Here is a 20,048-nt window from a genome sequence, read left to right as displayed (position 1 = left end):
GAAAGTGACCTTCCCACATAGGGGAGTGGGACAGAGGAAGGAGAGCCAAGCCCGGTGCTGCCGTGGGCCTGCTCGTGGCCACCCAGGGGGCACCTATCAAGAGCAGACACCAGAACAGTACGGCAGATACCTAGCACCTTGCCCTCTGAGCTTCTTCTCTGTGGTAGTAGGTTAGCTCCTAGCTAGACACCGCTGCCCAAGAAAACAAGCACGAAGGACATCAAGATCCTTTCTTGGGACCAATGCAGCCTGTTCTGGCCAGCCACAGCCACGCCTTCCCCCGCCTCCCCACCGTAGTAGTCATAGTACACGGGTTGAATAGCCGCCTTGGAAGGCCCGCCTGCTTCCGGTTGCCCGTTTACCCTGAAGTTCTGCCCAGCATCCTTCTGCTTGTTGTATGTAGTGGATATTCTTTGTCCTGGGGAGTAGGAGTGGGGCCATTCAGTATAGCTATGTACAGAATACGAATTCTTTGTCAGGGCAATATTTGATTCGTGAAAGGGGAGCTCAGGGACCAACTTCTCCCAGAGGTGGAGCGAGGACAGGGAAGGGCCAGCCTTCCTCGTCTTGGCCATGATCCAGTCGCTGTAGTCTTCCACACTGGTGTACAGAAACAGGCCAGGGCACGAGTCGCCTCCATAGGCCAGGAGTCCTCTCAGGATCCAGAGACCAAGATTCTTTACTTGGCACATCATAGGGCTTCCTGGTTCCCCCTGCAATAAAGGACAGAAGAGGGCTTCAGGTCTCAGAAAAACTTCCTTCTCAGTAGACCCTTGTACCAGTGTCTGTTTTAGAAAGTTTTGCATTGATTCTCTCTGGAAATGGGGCAAATTATAGGCTACCACTTAAAATCTAGACAGCCACCACCAATTACAACATAGAGACACACACATTCCCCCTACCCCCGCCTCCTTTTCCCTCCATCTTTCTCCCTCTTTCCCTCTTTCTTGCCTGCTTCTTTGAGTCTGGATCACATATAACCTACTCACTATGCAGCTAAAGATGACTTTGAACTCTTGATCCCTGTGACTCTGCCTCGACTCCTCCTCACGCTGGAGTGCCAGCCACCACAACTAGTCTTTCATGCAGGGCTGGGGATCAAATCCCTGACACTGGGGCTCTATGTAAGATAAGCACTCTCCAGCAGGGCTACTTCCTTGGCCCAGTTTTTCTTTGTATTATGCAAACTATTTGTGGCCCTGGTACCCAGATTGCCTATAGCTTCCTGGCTCAATTTAAACTGTCTTTTTCTAGTACCATGAGTCTTCTTCTCTTTTGGCAGCTCATCCCTCAAACACCAGCATTTCTTTCCATTCTGGGTTAGAATGATCATATCTCTGAACTCTTCTTCTCTTGTTCATTTTTTGCTAAGGAGGAGCTAGATAGAGGGGCAGGAGGGCCAGAGTCCCTCAGGAAGCAGAGCTGTGCTGGATCCACAGCTCCCTGCCCCCTGCCACAGCTGCAGTTACTCTTTCTGCTCACCGGCCGTGCCAGACTGCAGCCTTCCCCTTTCCTGAAGGAGCAGTCCTCTGGGGCTCAGGAGTTCTATCCCACACACCTTATCTCATGCAAGGCAAGAAGGCAGATGCTAAGCATACTTACCAGTCAGTCCCTTTGACTTGAAAAGCCAGGCAATCTGGCCAGTGGTATGTTGCTCTTGCTGTTTGGACTTAGGCAAACAGCTTGGTTCTAATGCAATACGTAGATGAGCTAATTCCTGTGACATGTTCAGCACTGGTGCTGGGCGTGCAGTATGCACGCAGTAAAGTATGAGCTACGATCGTTAGCTATGTGTGGGTTATAGGGGGTATGATTTTTCTGTAAGAAGTTGTAGAAATTGGGGAAAACTACCAGGTTTCATTTATCCCACCTGTCCCCTCTGTGGTCCCTTCTTCTTTCACCCCATGGTCCATCTTGGGTCCAACACAGAGGAAGGACTATTCACCCTCCTTAATTTATGGCCCCCTTGACTGGAAGAGCCAGACAGGCTAGCCAATGATATGTTGCTCTTGCTGTTTGGACTGAGGCAACCAGTGAGCAGGGTGGCAATGGATAACAGCGAACAGTTTGGAAAAACTCAAGGAGGAGACACAAAGAGGCAAAGGGTAACTTCTCAGCTTCTTCTGCTCTGTGGCCTGGGTAATAGCCCTACCTGGGGTGTCCTTTCCTACTATACTCCCCCTTGCTTAGGAAGTATGGGCAGAGCAGAGGTGAGAGTTCATGGTAGAAGGAGTGACTGGGAACAGGGCAGACATGGCACATACATTCTGCAAAGACACCGTCATGCCTGGGTAGCCTTTTAGAAGGCCAGAGACAGTTTAAGGCCAACAGAGTCTGCATATTATTCCACATTGCTAGCTACAGGGACAGCACAGCACTCCTGTACTTCCCTTTCTTTCATAGACTGCTGTGTCACCCCCACACTATCAAAAGGCAGATGGTTGAAAGGTTATTTCGGTGTTCTGGCTGGCCACCTGGGACTGCTGAATGACCACTGTCTATATAACACACTAAGGCTCCTTGGGGCATGGAGCTCCCTGCTGATGAGTAGTATGGTCTCCATCCTCTCACTGGTCCCACCCCCAGTTGATCATAACTGTTCTTCAGGAAGAAAATGCATGGAAGTTAGGACACACAGCATGATGTTTCTGATGCACAGTAGTGGGTACAGGTGGCCCTGGCTAGCACATGGCTTTGCTGCTAACCCCAGGCTCAGAATGAATGAGTCTTTTATTGTCCCCCCACTCCATCCATTCTTCCTCACCTAGTAGAGCCATGATTTCTGGTTTCTGAAGTAAAAGCAGCAGAGGCCACTGGCCCAGGGCCCCTGAAGCAGCTCTGTCTTACCTCCTGTCTTAGCCCCTGAGGGGCAGCTACTGAAGAGAGAGGCCTCTCTCTGAATGGTCTTCTCCCTTGACATCCCACAAAACCTCTAAGAGTTGTAAAACCCATAAAAGTAAAGAGTAAAGGTCCACAGCAACTCTTCTGGGTCCACAGGGAAAATCATTAGTCAGATTCTAGAGCTGAAAGTTTCTTCTATACCTCACAAGTGTGGTGCTCAGAATCCAGACACCAGGTCACATTTCTGTTCTCCCACAACAGAAGACATTCAAAACAATGACATCACCATTAGATGTTTTGTGAGCAGAATTCAGTTCAAAAGCTAAAGGTTAGTGGCTGAGGATGGCTCAACAGATAAAGTGTGTGCTGAGCAAGCTTAGATGCTGAGATGCTGTAAATGACTGGTGAGCTCTGGAGGCTGGGTGGGACACAGGGGGCAAGTAGGCTAGCTAGACTAGCCGTATCAAATGATCACACTGTAGGTTCAATCAAGAGACACTGCCTCAAAGAAGTAAGGGATTCATCTAGGAAGACAATGGTTTTAGATAGACACACATGAAGCCACATACATTCGTACTCTGCATGCACACCATGTATACATATGAAAGATTTCACAAGGGTGCCACTGTTATAAAACAACAACTCTGCAGGGTAATCACTTAACACATTAACAATACACCATATCCAGAGTCTAGATACACTTCAACACCTAGCATCTTGGAGAAGATGATGTATTTTGGATCTGTTGATGGCAACGTCTGTCACCCTTCTATCTTAGCATTATGTAAAATTATGCCAGCATTTACAGCTAATGGCATCTTAGGTTCAATGAAATGTGGTACTGGACTGGTGGGATGAATTCTACCAGGATTTTATTAAATAGCTATGACTTCTACTGTTTTTAGAACATCTAATTTGAGAAGTTGCTGAAGCTGAACAGTGGTAACATACACTTTTAATCCTAGCATGTGGGATCTCTGTGGGTTCGAGGCCAGCCTGGTCTACAGAATGAGTTCCAGGACAGTCAGGGCTACACAGAGACTCTGTCTCAGCAAAACAAAACAAACGAAAACAAAAGAAGAGGAGAAGGAGGAGAAAGAGGAGGAGGAGGAGGAGGAGGAGGAGGAAGAGGAGGAAGAGGAGGAAGAGGAGGAGGAAGAAGGAATGAAAAAGAAGAGGAGGAGGAGGAAGAGGAAGAAGAGAAGGAGAAGTAGGTGAGCAGCAGCAACAGCAGCAGCAGCAGCAGCAGCAGCTGAGGTCTTCCCCTGGCAGGGAGCCAAGCACAGAACAGTTGAACAATGTTGAATCACTTTAGGGAGAGTAAACTTGCTGCTTAATGAGAATCACCAAGCCTTTGGGATCCAAAGACTTTTAGAAAGGTGTCTGTGTGTTCTTTACTCTAAAAAAAAAAAAAATACCCTTGCCTTCCTCTTGGAAGAAAAGCATTTTGACCAGAGGAGTCTCGAAGGTTATTTGTAGATTTGTAGATGGGACAGGTGATGGACATCTTACCAAGGCAGATTTAAGTTGAAAATGTAGCTCAGTAGTAGAGCACTTGCCTAGCATGTTCTTGGTCCTAGATTTGATCCCAAAGAGTATATTATGTCTCTCTCTGTCTCTGTCTCTCTGTCTCTGTCTCTCTGTCTGTCTGTCTGTCTGTCTGTCTCTCTCTCTCTCTCTCTCTCTCTCTCTCTCTCACACACACACACACACACACACACACACACACACAAACACACACAGAGAGAGACAGAGACAGAGAACTTTGCCTGCTAGCCTGAAGTTTGTTCTCCTTACTCTAACATTTATTGACTAGTCTTAGTAAGACACGTTAGTCTGGGTTTAGACATTAGGCCACCTGAACCAGATGGCGGTGAATTCTGCACATTTTGCTCAAATCATTTGCTCAAATCATAGGACAGTCATCCTCTGCAGGACTCGTATGTATAGAAAGCAGGGGTTCTTACAGAAGAAATCCCCAGTTCCTGGCAAACAGTGCATCAAAAGAGAACATAGGTTTCGTAGACATTGGACATGGTGACTCCAACCCTGTAGACTTGTGTACATACCCACAAGTGGATGCAGGACTCACACCTTTCATTTTTAGCTCCTTAATGAGCATCTGTGACTTGGATATGTTTAATCATTACACTGAAGATAATAACTCTGTGTAGTCCTTTCAGCAGATTTTTTTTCTTTTTAAGTTAAGATGTGATTATGTACTTCTCCTTGGCTTTAAATTCACGATCCTTCTGCCTTGGCCTGCTAGGTTCTAGAATTATAGGCATGACATGTCGCACTCAGTAGTCACTCAGTAAGTTTTTGAGTACTCACTTTCTGCTAAATGTTATTCCTACCAGAGACATGAATCTCACGTCACTGTCCCTTTGTCCTTCATTCCTCTTTGTCCAGTAAGGAGGTGCTCTGTGACTCCTTGGTCCCATGGGTGTAACCCATCATTACTTTTGGGATTTGGCTACTATTGGATTGAGTTCTTACCAGGCAAACATTGTTGGGTTCCTTATTTGTGTGACTGGCACATTCTGTTTTCCGGTCTCTATGTAAAGGACACACTTCAATGTCTTTCACGGAGATTCTCCTCAGGATACTCATTGTCATGTGATTTCCTGTCTGGACCATGCAACAGAGAGCCCAAGAGTTATTAACAAGAAGGTGATCCTGTGTCAATATAACAGCAACTCACATAGCCAAACAGGAGGGAACAGAAAAGTCCGTTTTACCCATAGAAATCAGAACCTGTCTGAGTTTTTACTGAAAACTATCTCTGCTTTGAATCTGAATCTGTAAACAGAGAACAAGTCACCCTTCCTCCACACTTAAAGACTATGCATGTCCTTGTTTCATTTTTACCCAAGATGACAGAAAAAGGGTGACTTAGGTAAGAGTACACCCAGCTCTATTCCCCTTACTCCTCCTGGCTTTGGGTGAGGCAGTTTGCTGCTTGTTTGCTACTTGGGTATAGAGAAGAAAGAGGAGGAGGAGGAAGAAAAGGAGGGGGAGGAGGGGAAAGGGGGAATGGGAGAGGGAGGAGGGAGGAAAAAAGAGGAAAAGAAGGAGAGGAGAGAAGAAAAGGAGGAGGAAGAGGAGGGAGAGGAAGAAGAGGGGAAGAAGAAGAGGAAATGAGGGGGGAAGGAGAGGGGGAGGAGGAAGAAAAAAGAGAAGAAAAGGAGAAGAGGATGGGGAAGAAGAGGAGAGGGAAGAGGAGGAGGAGGAGGAAGAGGGGGAAGAAGAGGAGAGCCCCCTGCCCCCTCCCCACAAAGGCAAACACTAGGAATCAACCCTAAACACCAAGCATCCTGATTAACACAAGCCCTAAAGAAGTTCATCCGAGTCACCCCCCACTGCCAGCACACACACAGCCTCCTCTAGGAGAAGGAAGGCATTAACTGCAGACGTGGGATTCCATCCTGCTACCCAGCAGTTCCTCAAGGCTGGTGGTTTATGTAGCTTTTTGCCCAGGAAGCAGATGGCCTGGACCAGGTCGTTGAAATGTATGGCAGATTCTGTCTTCAGGAGGGCTATGTTATTGCTCATTGAGTTGTTATCAAAGTTCTCATGGGGGATGATGGTATTGACTGAATACTCTCTGTGGTCAGTCTTTCGGGGATCCATGTTAGATATACCCACTACAGCAATAACCTCCTTCCTAGAGAGAAAGACAACAAAGGGGATTTTGAAAAGTCAAGACAGAAAGGAAGCTTCCCACTTTCCTCATTTCTCATTTCTCACAGTTTTTATTTTCAACCCAGCATGCTCATCCAACCCACTCCCTGGGTATTTTGGTTTTGTTTTTCATTTATGTGTGTGTGTGTGTGCGTGTGTGTGTGAATGTGTGCTGCTATATACCTGCCAAGGCCAGAAGAGGGCATTGAGCTCCTTGGATCTGGAGTTACTGGTGGCTGTGAGCTACTTGATGTTGCTGAGAATCATACTTGGGCTCTCTGGAAGAGCAAGAAACGTTCTAACCACTGAGCCATTTGTCCAAACTCTGGGTTAGTTTTTACTCGTACCTTTGAACTCAGTCTCCAAGGAATTTCTTCTGAATTTCTAGGTTTGTGCTTTCCCTTTTGATCCCAAGGACTCATGGGGGATTCTTCTGTCTTCATACATTTATTTATCTTACCAACCAAAGGTCATCTGTTCACATATCACTGGGTAACTTTGTCCGTATGAATAGTGTTTTTAAACATAGCAATGAAGTAATGATCAAACCAGCTATGTAATCATAACTCTCACTCACAGTCTTAGCAGTTTACATCTTAATGAATAATACGATATGGCTAATGAGTGGGAAGATATGGCGTAACAGTGGTTAACAGTGGTAGAGTATCTTTTCTTCATCCCTTGAGACTCACCCAAGAAACTATAAGAACTCGAAGCAAATATGTACACTGTGAAACCATAAAGAGGATTGAACACTCAGCGTCCAAGTAGGACAGCTGAGAGTGTCAGGTGACATCTGCCACTGAGCTCAGAAGAAGCTGGGTGAGAAGGTTCTCAGTAAAAAGGTCAAGAATGAAGGTCAAGTTAGAAACAGAATGGAGGAGAATAGAAAACACAAAGTAAGTAGGCTGAGAACAGTGACCAAAACGAGATAGAAACTAGCAAAGTTTTCTCACGTGTCCATTTTCATTTTGTGTGTGTGTATGTGTGTGTGTGCACACGCGCGTGCACGTACGAGCACTGAGGTTGGGAGTCACTCTGAGTTGCTCTTTCACTGTATTCATTGAAACATGGTCTCGAAAGCCCAGGTCTCAGACATAGCTGTCTCCCTAGGTGAGTAGAGTTTTAGGTCAGGCAGAGTTATATGGAGCTGGATGAGGGAACCAATCAACACTTTACCTCAGAAGAATAGAGGTCCCGATTATACTGTCTCCTCCAGTCAGTGTATGCTGCATTGATGCAACCCAACAGGAACCAGTAGGCAAGGCAAACTTCTGCTGTCACCCACACAGGCCAAACCCTCTGGGGCCCACCAGGAGGGGGAAGAGGAAAGAGTGGCTCACGAATGACAGATGGGAGCCATCTGGCAGAGCTGGACATCCAGTCCATCAAAGATGATGTTGTTCTAAGTTTGATCATACACATCCTTGTCTAACTCATGAAACTCAGGAAAGTGAACTAAGAGAGAACAGCAGGCGCTGGGAAGCAGGGCTGAGCCAGGCATCTCCTTGGAACATGGCCATTCAGAGACATCCTGCTTAGAATCAGAATCGCCTCAGACTTCTTCACAGAAATATTTAATACCCGGACCCAGGGGAGCAATGGGAGGGGGAGATCAATGCCTAGAAAGTCCTCAATGGACAGAAAGAGCAAGCCATAGAGAGGACATGAACTGGAATTGAGAGTCTTTTCATGTGCGTGTGTGTATGTGTGCATGTGTGTGTATGTATGTGTATATGTGTATGTAAGTGTATGCATGTGTATATGTGTGTATGTGTATGTATGTGTATATATGTATATATGTATGTGTAGGTATTGTGTAAACGTATATGTGTATGTGTGCATATGTGTACATGTGTGTACATATGTATGTATATATGTGTATGTGTATATATGTGTGTATGTGTATATGTATGTGTGTGTATGTATGTGTGTATGTATGTATGTGTATGTGTGGGACTATGTATGTCAGGAGTCTTTTCTGTCGGGTTTTCACACAGAGGGAAAGAGCTATGTGAAGACACAGCTAGAAGGAAGCAAACATGCTAATACACTAACCTTGGACTTTGTGGCTAACCCACCCAGACTACAATATTTTGTTATGGAAACCTGAGCTGACGAGGGGAGAGAGGATTCTGTCTGTGTTAATAGACTTAAGAATCAATATGGAAAGATGTATAGAGATCCCTGAACACGTAAGATTTTTTTTTTAAGAGAAACATCCCAGAAATTGATGACAGGGCATGACTCAAGGGAAGGAAACTAGTGACTGGGGGATGTTTTCATGGTGTATCTTTGCTTCTTTGTGGATAGTCACCTGTATACATGGATTTCCATTTAAACATATAAATTCTGGTCCTTCTGAAGACAGTACTTAGAGACATTCAGAATAGTCCAGAGTTTGACACAGCACTGCAGGCTTTCCTACAATATAACCTCGGACAAAGCTAGGATGTCTTGAAACTCTGGCAATAGAACTGTTTACCTTTACACCAAGAAGGTTTGGAAAGCACCAAAATCTGTATGTGTGCGGCCAGACAGACTGCGAGGGCTTCATGCCAGGAGACCTAAGTCTTTAGGAGATTGTCTAAAACAAAGAAGTACATCGGCAGGGCCTACAGCAGCTCCGTCTTTGTTAAGTGTGTCCATGGAGGATCAGGCATGCTTCATTATTGAGGAGACTTGTTGTGAAGATGTTGAAGGCAGAAGCACAGGGTCAGAAAGTGAAATAAATATGGAACTTTTTAAAATAATAAAAAGGCTTTGTAAATAAAAAATTATATATAAAACGCACATACACACACACAAACAGACACACACATACACACACACATACACACACACATATATTCTGACCAGTATGAGGATCAAGGGTGGAGCATCCATAATGAATTAGACATCATATGGTACCACGTAAACCTCCAGTGTCAGGAATGGGTTACATATTATTGAGTCATTGGCCAAAGGGATCACAGACTATTGCCAAGGCTATTGGTTACTCTCTACAACTTTATGGTAAGGCTATATTGCTAAAGACATCACTTATGTCATTGAACAAGGAGAAGCTGATCTGGTGCCTAACTAGAAGCTTCATTCACACTGACTAGCGTTCATGGTTCTGGAAGGTATTCAGCACAGTACCAGAGGAAAAAGGCAATCATGACTGTCACTCAGCTATAAACCCTGACTTAGAACAGCAACCTGCCTGCAAGATATGCCAGTATAACAGTGGCACAGATATGGGAGTAACCAACCAACTCCACAAGACAGAACCCACGCCAGATACAAAGTGGCCAAGAACCTGAGACTAGATAGGTCACAGGCCTAAGAGGAAACCTAATACTATTGTTCTGCTACAGGAACGCAGCAATAAAATGACTCCTAATGACATACACATCAAACCACATCAAAGGAGGGGTTTTTTAATAGTAGGTGGGAGTTAAGACAGAGACCCACAACTGGGCAATGTGCAGGGAGTGAAAGTCTCGGGAGCACTCAGTCCTAAATGAGATGTGTTCATTAAACCCCTCCCTCTCAAGGCTCAGGGATCTATAAGGAAGAAGAGGTGGACTGTAAGAGCCAGAGGTGATGGATGACTCCAAGGAACCAATGTCTTCCAGACACAACAGAACTGACGTGCATGTGAATTTACAGAGACTGTGGCAGCACACACAAGACCTACACTGGTCTAAGCCAGACAGGGACCCAGCACTGAGAGGGGGAAGCAGACACAGAAAGTCCAAGGTTAGAGTATCTGTAGGTTTATTTCTGTCTTGACTTACAGGCAGCAGCTCTAACCAAGAAGCCATTTGCAACTGATACCTGCTGGCAAAGGGAAAACCAGTTTCTCTAGTGGAGATACTGGGTACTGAGTATCTCTAGGGAAGGCCCATTCCCAGGAACAGTTGGCCAACACAAATCAAACTCAGTGGCATTTTGTGGACCTTTTAATTTCATTTTTGTCTTGTTTGGCTTTTTTTTTTTTAATCTTATTGATCTTTTGCTAGTTTTGATTTTCGTTTTTGTGGTATTTTGTTTTTGTTTTTGTTTTTGCTTTTGAAAGAGAGAATGAAGGGAGTTGAGGTAGAGAGGTGAAGAGAAGTTGGGGGAAACATGATTAAAATAGATTTTTATAAAAATAAAAAGAAAATGTCATATGAGGCCCATTATTTTACACACACACTAAAAGAATAATAAAAGTAATTTTAAAATACATAAAACAAGTATTAAAAATTCAGCAGCTCACAGTGCTCCATACCCAAATACTGCTGGGAGAGAGCTGGTCTCCCAGGAGTATAGGCACACCAGTGAACACAGGTAACACCACCACGTTTGTTCAGAGGGATCCCCACTGAGACCTCAGGACACAGGAACTGAGGAGTAGCCTGAGACAGGATCCTTCCAGTTTCCATCTGCACCCCAGAGCTGACCCTGTGCCACAGCTCTCCATACCCAAATTCATTCCTGAGAGAACTGGTCTTCAAGGAGTAATGACACACTGAGTTGCAGGAGGGACAAGCTGCAGTCAGATCAGCTAACACCAGAGTTATCCAGATGGTGAGAGGCAAGGGCAAGAGTATAAGTAACAGAAACCAAAGTTACTGGCATCATCAGAACCCAGTTCTCCTCCCACAGCAAGCTATGGATACCCCAACACACCAGAAAAGCAAGACTCTGATTTTAAGTCACATCTCATAATGATGATAGAGGACTTTAAGAAGGACATAAATAACTTCCTTAAAGAAATACAGGAGAACACAGGTAAACATGTAGAAGCCCTTAAAGAGGAAACACAAAAAGTCCTTTAAAGAATTACAAGAAAACACAACCAAACAGGTGAAGGAATTAAACAAAACCATCCAGCATCTAAAAATGGAAGTAGAAACAATAAAGAAATCACAAAGGGAGACTACCCTGGAGATAGAAAACCTAGGAAAGAAATCAGGAGTCATAGATGCAAGCATCAACAACAGAATACAAGAGATAGAAGAGAGAATCTCAGGTGCAGAAGATACCATGGAAAACATTTACACAACAGTCAAAGAAAATGCAAACAGCAAAAAGCTCCTAACCCAAAACATCCAGGAAATCCAGGACACAATGAGAAGATCAAACTTAAGGATAATAGGTATGGAAGAGAGTGAAGATTCCCAACTTAAAGGGCCAGTAAATATCTTCAACAAAGTTACAGAAGAAAACTTCCCTAACCTAAAGAAAGAGATGCCCATGAACATACAAGAAACCTATAGAACTCCAAATAGACTAAACCAGAAAAGAAATTTGTCCCAACACATAATAATCAAAACATCAAATGCACAAAACAAAGAAAGAATACTAAAAGCAGTAAGGGAAAAAGATCAAGTAACATATAAAGACAAATCTATCAGAATTACATCAGACTTTTCACCAGAGACTATGAAAGCTAGAAGATCCTGGGCAGATGTTATACAGACTCTAAGAGAAGAAAAATGGCTACTATACCCAGCAGAACTCTCAATTACCATAGATGGAGAAACCAAGATATTCCATGACAAAACCAAATTTACACAATATCTTCCCACAAATCTAGCACTACAAAAGGATAATAGATGGAAAACTCCAGCATAAGGAGGGAAACTACAACCTAGAAAAAGCAAGGAAGTAAATCTTCTTTCAACAAACGTAAAAGAAGATAGCCACACAAATATAATTTCACCTCTAATAATAAAAATAACAGGAGGCAACAATCACTATTCTTTAATATCTCTTAACATCAATGGACTCAATTCTCCAATAAAAAGACATAGACTAGCGGACTGGATATGTAAACAGGACCCAGCATTTTGCTGCATACAGGGAATGCACCTCAGTAACAAAGGCAGACACTACCTTAGAGTAAAGGACTGGAAAACAATTTTCCAAGCAAATGTTCCCAAGAAACAAGCTGGAGTAGCCATTCTAATATAGAATAAAATCGACTTTCAACCAAAAGTAATCAAAAAAGAAATGGAAGGACTCTTCATACTTGTCAAAGGAAAAAAATTTACCAAGATGAACTCTCAATTCTGAATATCTATGCTCCAAATACAAGGGCACACACATTCATAAAAGAAACCTTACTAAAGCTCAAAGCACACATTGCACCTCACACAATAATAGTAGGGGACTTCAACACCCCACTTTCAGAAATGGACAGAAATGGCTCAGAAATGGAAACAGAAACTTGATAGAGACACAGTAAAACTAAGAAGTTATGAACCAAATGGATTTAACAGGTATCTATAGAACATTTCATCCTAAAACAAAAGAATATACCTTTTTCTCAGCACCTCATGGTACCTTCTCCACAACAGACCATATAATTGGTCACCAAACAGGCCTCAACAGATACAAAAATATTCAAATAATCCCTTGCATCCTATCAGATCACCATGGACTAAGGCTGGTCTTCAATAATAACAAAAACAACAGAAAGCCCACATACACATGACAACTGAACAACGCTCTACTCAATGATAACTTGGTCAAGGAAGAAATAAAGAAACAAATGAAAGACTTTTTAGAATTTAATGAAAATGAAGGTACAACATACCCAAACTTATAGGACACAATGAAAGCAGTGCTAAGAGGAAAATTCATAGCTCTGAGTGCCTGAAAAGAAACTGCAAAGAGCATACACTAGCAGCTTAACAGCACACCTGAAAGCTCTAGAACAAAAAGAAGCAAATACATCCAAGAGGAGTAGACGGCAGGAAATAATCAAACTCAGGGCTGAAATCAACCAAGTAGAAACAAAAAGAACTATACAAAGAATCAACAAAACCAGGAGCAGCTAGTTCTTTGAGAAAATCTCTCTCTCTCTCTCTCTCTCTCTCTCTCTCTCTCTCTCTCTCTCTCTCTCTCCTCCTCCTCCTCCTCCTCCTCCTCCTTCTCCATCCCTCCCTCCCTCCCTCTCTTTTCCTTTGTCTCTTTCTTTCTTTTGTTCCTTCTTTCTTTTTTTGTTCTTTCTTGTTTTTTTTTAAAATCAAATATAGTCTAACAGGAATCAAACTGAAAAAGGAAACTTCAGTTGAGAAAATGTCTCCATCAGATAGTCTAATAGGCAAGAGATCATTGAGTATTTTCTTGACTGATGATTTTCTATTGCAAGTGCCATCCCTGAACAGCTGGAATAAGAAATCAGTCTGCACAAGACAGTAATTCTATTCCTTCATGACCTCTTCCTCAGGGCCTGCCTCCAAGTTCATGTTTGATTTCCTGTTCTGACTATCTTTCACAATGTCTTGTAAGATATAAGATGAAATAAACTCTTTCCTCTCCAAAAAAATGTATTTGTTCCAGTGCTAGAATTATGAAGTTTAACATTATATATTAAAAATATTTAAAATGAAAAAATTCAACAGCTACAGGATATCCTATTAGGTGTCTACATTTTGATTTATTTAGCCAATTAAGCTGATTCGACTTTCAGGCTGGGGAGAGGGCTCAGTGGATAAATAACTCACTTTGCAAGCATGAGGACCAGAGTTTGGATCCCTAACACCCAGATAAAAGCTAAGTAGCTTGCCTGCAATCCTAGCACTCAGGAGGCGGAGACAGGGAACTCTGGGCAAAACCCAGCCAAATCAGTGGGCTTTGGGTTCAATGAGAGACCCTGTTTCAGTAAAGTGGAAAGCAATAGAGGAAGATACTTAATGTCACCCTTACATATGCAAACACAAATCACACACGTGCACATCACACAAGTACATACAAATTCTTATGCTTCCTCTCTCTGTTTACATAATGCATATTATACTATCTTATATACAGGGTATGCAAGAAATTATCATTTGTTTATCTGTGATAACTGAATGTTTGATTTTTGTTAGGTTGGTTGGGTTTTTGTTTTGGTTTTGGTTTTTTTGGTCTTGTTTGTGTTCCTATTTGAGACCAACTCTCATGTAGCCCAGGCTGGCCTCAAACTCAACACATAGCAAAGAATGACTTTAAACTCCTGATCCTTCTGCCTTCACCTTCCAAGTGCTGAGATCACAGGCCTGTGTCATAATATCACTTAGACGGTTACTTTCTTTCCAGCATTTTCAGTGTTATTAGTCACGCAATGAACAACTTCATACATGAAACCTTTCTTCCCAAGAGGATAAAATTACCTTTCTTAACACTGATTCTCAAAAGTTCATTGGACTAGATAGAAGTAAGGTATTCTACAATACCTATGAAAATATTTTTAGGATGTTTGCCAAATTCTTTAGTCATATGGGTTTTTTTTTCTTATTTGTAAGAATCTGAGCTTATGGCATATAATTTGGGGTACATATGTAAGCGCAATTAGAGAAAAGAAGCCACGGGTGTTCTTAGCACCCAGAGAAAAGCATTCTGAAAGCAGCTCTAATTTCTTTCCACTTTCTCTGTGCGCTTCTGTCGGTGGCAGTGGCATTTGTAAGGCCCAGGGTGTCTTGATAGGACTCCTGTCGACTTCCTTAACTTATCCTGGAAGGATACCCGGTGGATATCATCAAAGAATCCACGCTTCCGTGATTATAGCAAAATCACAAGTAGACTTCCTAGACACAACAAAATGGCACCCTGCTTTTCACTAGTGCCACCCTCGGGCCTCATAGTAAAGTCCCATGAGCCACTGGTGACCTCAGGACCTTGGCGCAGGCGCACATACCCAGAGTCAATCCTACAGGACATTCCACTCCCCAACCCTCCCACAGGGAAGCACTGGCCTTTGCTGGAGAGCGGAGGCGGTGCTGAGGATCCAGAACTCGCTGAGAATGCAGCCGAACGCCAGGTGGGTGTACCGTTTGTCCTGGACGGACACCACCCAGGGGAACTCGGTGCTGCTCACAAGGTTCTCCTTTAACACGTCCTCGGTGTTGGCTTTCTGGATGCCACAAACTGCAGAGGGAGCATAGACCTCAACTGTGGCAAGGAGCTAGCCCCGCTGTGAGCACCGCCATTCCCCAGACCTCGGGACTCCTGTTCCGCTGGCTGTTTTGCTTGGGGCTCACTCTACCACCCCTGGATCATCATCTTCCACATTAAAGACACCTCTGAACCTCGTAAAATTCTCGGCTACTGGAGCCTCTCTGCCAAGCACAGCACCTCTGGCTAGGCCTTGTCTGGCATCTTTTGTACAAAAGCGGGTGATAGCGGGACCCATAGGCATCCTGTAGAGTCTAGACCCTTCCTTCAGGGAAAAGCTGTTGCTTGCTTCCTCAACACTTCTCTCACAAGTGCATGGTGCGCTTTTCCAGATTTGGGATGTCAGCGCTCCGATGGCCAAATGTATGCATGGATTTGTATATTCTTGTCCTTTTGCTTTCTCTAGTTTAATTTCTATGGTAAGTGTGAAAAATAAAATCTGTGGTGGTTAGTTTTAATTATCAACTTGACGCAACCTAGAATCACTTGGAAGAGAGTCTTAATGAAGAATTATCTGAAGTTGGATTGAGAGCATGTTTGTTGAGGACTCTTAACTGCTAATTGATATAAGAAGAACCTGGTTGCACTGGGCAGTACCATTTCCTGGGGGGAGGGTGTCCTTAACTGTATAAGAGTAAAGAAGCCTCAGGGGTAGTGGCTTACATCTTTAATCCCAGCACACAGGAGGCAGAGGTAGGGGGATCTCTGTGAGTCTGAGGCCAGCCTGGTCTACAGGGTGAGCAGAGTGAGTCCTGGCCAGTCAGTGCCACACAGTAAAACCTTGTCAATAAGAGAAAAACCAATAGTAACAAAAGCTAGCCGATAGAAGAAGTAGGCAGCTCTTGACTATAGGCGTGATGTGACTAGCTGTTTGAATCCCTCTGGTGGGGTGTTTAGCAACAGAACACTAGGACAAAGACTTCCCCCTCCCCAGCAAAAGTAGTTTAGCCTCCCTCCCCCGATAAGAGTATGAAAGGGTCTTGAGGCCCAAAGGTTTGAGCACTGCCAGCATCCACATACTATGGGACAGTTCTCCCATAACCCTGAAGGTGGGCACTGCTAAGGTGGATGGAGAACTCCAGCTAGGGCAGATAGCACCTGTCTCCGTCACACAGGCGGCAAGCATATGGAGACGGTGCAGAGGAATGCAAACTCCACCACTTGCCTAGTCGTGACCTGTGTTCCAGACACTCTCAGCTTTAAATTCACTCTTCTCTTTCCCTGCATCCCCTTCTGGCAAGCATGGCTCCTCCTACCAGGTCTGTTTTGCTTTATTGGTGTGTCCCAAGGAGCTAGTGTGGTGTCTAGTATCTAGTGGGTGTTCAATAAGTTATCTGATACATGAATAAAATGACTGTCGGTTATCGACTCCCTGACCTCCTCACTCTGTATGAAGGAGATAAAAGTCCTGCCATGTGGAAGCTGTCTCTGTCCCCCTTCCCAATCCTGCTCACGCTCTTCCTTCTAGACTGTCCAGCTGAACAGTCTTCCGGGAAGCCTGGATTTTGTTTCCAGGAGAATACAATGTTGTTTAAATGATATGCCCCCTCTGTCAGCCTGAGGTTGGGTGGACCTGTATTGTCCTTAACGGTCTATATTCATACAAGCACGGAGACTGTTAGAACAGGAAAGATCGTGGAAGAAAGAGAAGGGAGGAGAAGGCAAGGCCAGAGACTGACTTCCTTATAGTGCTGGGTGGGGTGAGCTGAGCCTCCACTTTCCTGGCATTATTCATAACAAGATGGTACACTCCATGTTGCTCCCCAAGTTGCTGACACCCACTATTGTTCCATGTCTTCCCTCCGACATTGATATACCTTGTTGAGTTCTCCTGCTCACAGGGCTCCTCAGCTTGTGGAGCCAGGGGGTAGAGAGTCTCCATCCTGAGAGTAACAGGCATCTGCAAGAATCTCTAGACATTGCACTGGCTAAACATTTACCAGGGTTGATGTGTATTTGTGAAGTGCCTGGATGCAGACTTCAAAGTCAAGCTAGTCTCTTAGTGTGCTGAGATCATGGGCAAGCCACTACTCTCTCTGACAGTTTCCTCTTTTGAAGGGTGTAGTCGTGGGCCTGGCTGTACACCACTTGGGATTGTTGCAAGATCATACAGAAGATTATGGGAATCTGCAAACGATAGCTCTATAAACGACTGTGCTGAGCCTTGGGACAAAACTGGTAATTCTGTTTCCAAAAATGCAAGCCGACTCCCTGATCACTCTCAGATCAGTGCTTCTGTGTTGGTGGCTTTGGGTCTCCATGCCGTGTGACAGGCAACCACAGCAGATCCTGTGCACCGGCCTCCCAGTGAATGCCTTTTCAGCCATTCATCCGCCTGCACAGAGCCCTGCCAGGCACTGGGTTGAGTACTAAGCATGTAGGGTTGGACTTGGAGGGTCTGGGACAGAGAGATGTCACCTAAGGGATAAGCTGAGTGTTTAGAAGAAACAGGAAGAGTGGAAGGCTTCTTCCGGTGGTGACCTAGGATGTCGGCAGCAAAGACGTTTCCAAAACACAAGAGTCCAGTGCCATCCACAGTATTGTCAAGAACTCTGAGAGGGCTAGGCATAGCAGAATATACCTTTAATCTCGGCACTCAGGAGGCAGAGACAGGTGGATTAAAGCCAGCCTGGTCTACCTAGTGAGCACCAGGATAGCCAACGCTACATACTGAGATTCTTGTCTCAAAACAAAACAAATAAACAACACAAACACAGAGGACCTCGTCACTGTGGGGTATCCTGAGACCAAATGTCCCTCCGCAGACTTTGCTGGGAGAACACTAAAGCCACTAACCACTTCAGAAATACCAACAATGAAATTCCTTATCTATGCCTTGGTTTTTCTCTTAGAGAAACTGGTGATCTATAATGCAGGCATTAGCTAATCCTTCCTAAGCCAAGAGCCTCCATGTATGTGACAACATTCCTTTTTCCAAAGTACCACTTGGGTGCTGGGTAAGTACCTGGGTAGTAGAGTACTTGTACAGAGTCCCTGCCTTGTGCCCCGATTCCATCGATAATGGCATGATGAGAAAATTTGGTCCAGAAAGCAAGTGTTTTCCCCCAACCCCTTGGGTCTCAGCTTTGGCTTAGTGGGAGGGATGCTATGTCTGTGTTTCTGGGCATCTCTTGGTCTCCTTGGCAGGGAAAAGGAGGAGGCTGAAGATGGTGTGGGGTCTTTGCACTGTGTGTGTGTGTGTGTGTGTGTGTGTGTGTGTGATCTTCCATCTACCCAATGGCCCTGAGCAGTCTACAGGCCAGGAAGGAGGGGACAATAGCAGCCACTTTTACAACCTGAGAAACCTCTGCCACTGTGGGACTAGTCCTGATGAGTGTCACAGTTCGCAGAGCTCAGAGCACTCCAAGTGGGCAAGGTTGAGCCAAGTGTTGGAGGCCATTCTCACTCTGACCCTTCTGCCCCACAAGCCATTCTGGGCCCTATTGCTGATTTTCCTATTTCCCATCCTTAGAATTAGACCCACATCCCTGCCCTGACACTCTGCACTTCCTAGTTCCTGCCACTCACACAAGCTGCCCAGGACAAAGGGCTGGGGACGGTCTTCCTTGCCCAGTGAGTCTCTCTCTGGGCATTTAGGGCCACCCTGTTCTCCTGGATGTCCCTCCACCCCACCCTACCCCACCCCAGACGCCACCTGTCACTGAACGCCTTGGGAAGGGAGCTACACACTCACTGGCAGATGACGAGTGGGACATGTACAGCAGCAGCAGCAGCAGCCCGCTCATCTCTGCCATCCCCAGAGAGAAGCACAGCGAGCACCATGAGCAGCTGGGAAGACAGAAGACTCGTGACTCCATCACCGTCCACAGGCAGGTTCCCCTGCTCCCCGGAGGGGGTGATCCCCATTGTAGAAGCTGGTTCCTTTTTGCCATCAAGGTTCCCAGATGGAGTAAACTGACCTGTCACATCCCCAGCGCTGGGTTCCCTGCAGGTATGGGCAAGGAAGAGGCTGTCTGGCTCTGATGCTTGGCTAGCAGCTTGTGAGATGGCCCAAGGAGTGAGGGAATTCTTTTTTCCAGTTGTCTTCTCAGAGCAGCCTGGGGCCCTGGTTGTGCTAGATAGTTGGTTCTCTAAAAAGGGTTGGCTTTTGATTTGTGGAATTCAACCCTTGCTTTGACTCTATAGCCATAAAACACTGCTGAAAGAGAAGACGGGGTTTTGATAGGAGCTCTCCCATGGCTTAGTGTCTTACTGTGATGAATCCCTCCTAAACTAAAACTCACATCAGGGCTGGGAGTGATGGTGCATGCCTTTAATCCCAGCATTAGGGAGGTGGAGGCAGGCAGATCTCTGTGAGTGAGAGGCCAATCTGTTTTACAGGGTGGGTTCCAGAATGCCCAGGACTGTTACATAGAGAGGCCCTGTCTTAAAAAAAAAAAAGGAAAACAAAAACAACAATGACAAAAACAAAAAACAAAAAACCTGACACCCAGTGTTGCTGGGATGTCATCACTGGTAACAGTCCCAAGGTTTGCTCCATACATTCATATAGCCACCCTAGACACAGACACTCTCAGAGTCCCATTTTACAGACTCAGAAACTGATACCCAGAGACACTGAGTAACAGGCTCAGAGTCACACAGCAACT

The 20,048-nt window shown here is 44.8% G+C and overlaps 1 protein-coding gene across 2 annotated transcripts; it reads right to left on the bottom strand.

Annotated features, from left to right (window-relative positions):
• Positions 1-22: 22 nt before the first annotated feature.
• Positions 23-19,594, bottom strand: Prss54 (serine protease 54). 2 transcript variants are annotated; one of them, XM_028770336.1, is made up of 6 exons: positions 19,359-19,594; positions 19,133-19,227; positions 15,240-15,411; positions 6,250-6,508; positions 5,341-5,472; positions 23-713 (listed from the first exon to the last, which is right to left on the bottom strand). In XM_028770336.1, the coding sequence occupies exons 2-6, from the start codon at positions 19,191-19,193 to the stop codon at positions 183-185; spliced, it is 1,155 nt and encodes a 384-aa protein (XP_028626169.1). In that variant the 5' UTR covers positions 19,194-19,227; positions 19,359-19,594; the 3' UTR covers positions 23-182. The 2 variants fall into 2 exon arrangements, with proteins under 2 accessions (XP_028626169.1, XP_028626170.1); XM_028770337.1 differs by lacking the exon at positions 19,359-19,594 and having other exon boundaries at positions 183-713; positions 6,250-6,504; positions 15,236-15,411; positions 19,133-19,193.
• Positions 19,595-20,048: the final 454 nt, after the last annotated feature.

This window comes from Grammomys surdaster, unplaced genomic scaffold (assembly GCF_004785775.1).
Source record: "Grammomys surdaster isolate TR1022 unplaced genomic scaffold, NIH_TR_1.0 201, whole genome shotgun sequence".
NCBI lineage: Eukaryota > Metazoa > Chordata > Mammalia > Rodentia > Muridae > Grammomys > Grammomys surdaster.
Note: the sequence above shows the minus strand (reverse complement) of the source record. Positions and strands in the feature narration are given on the sequence as shown.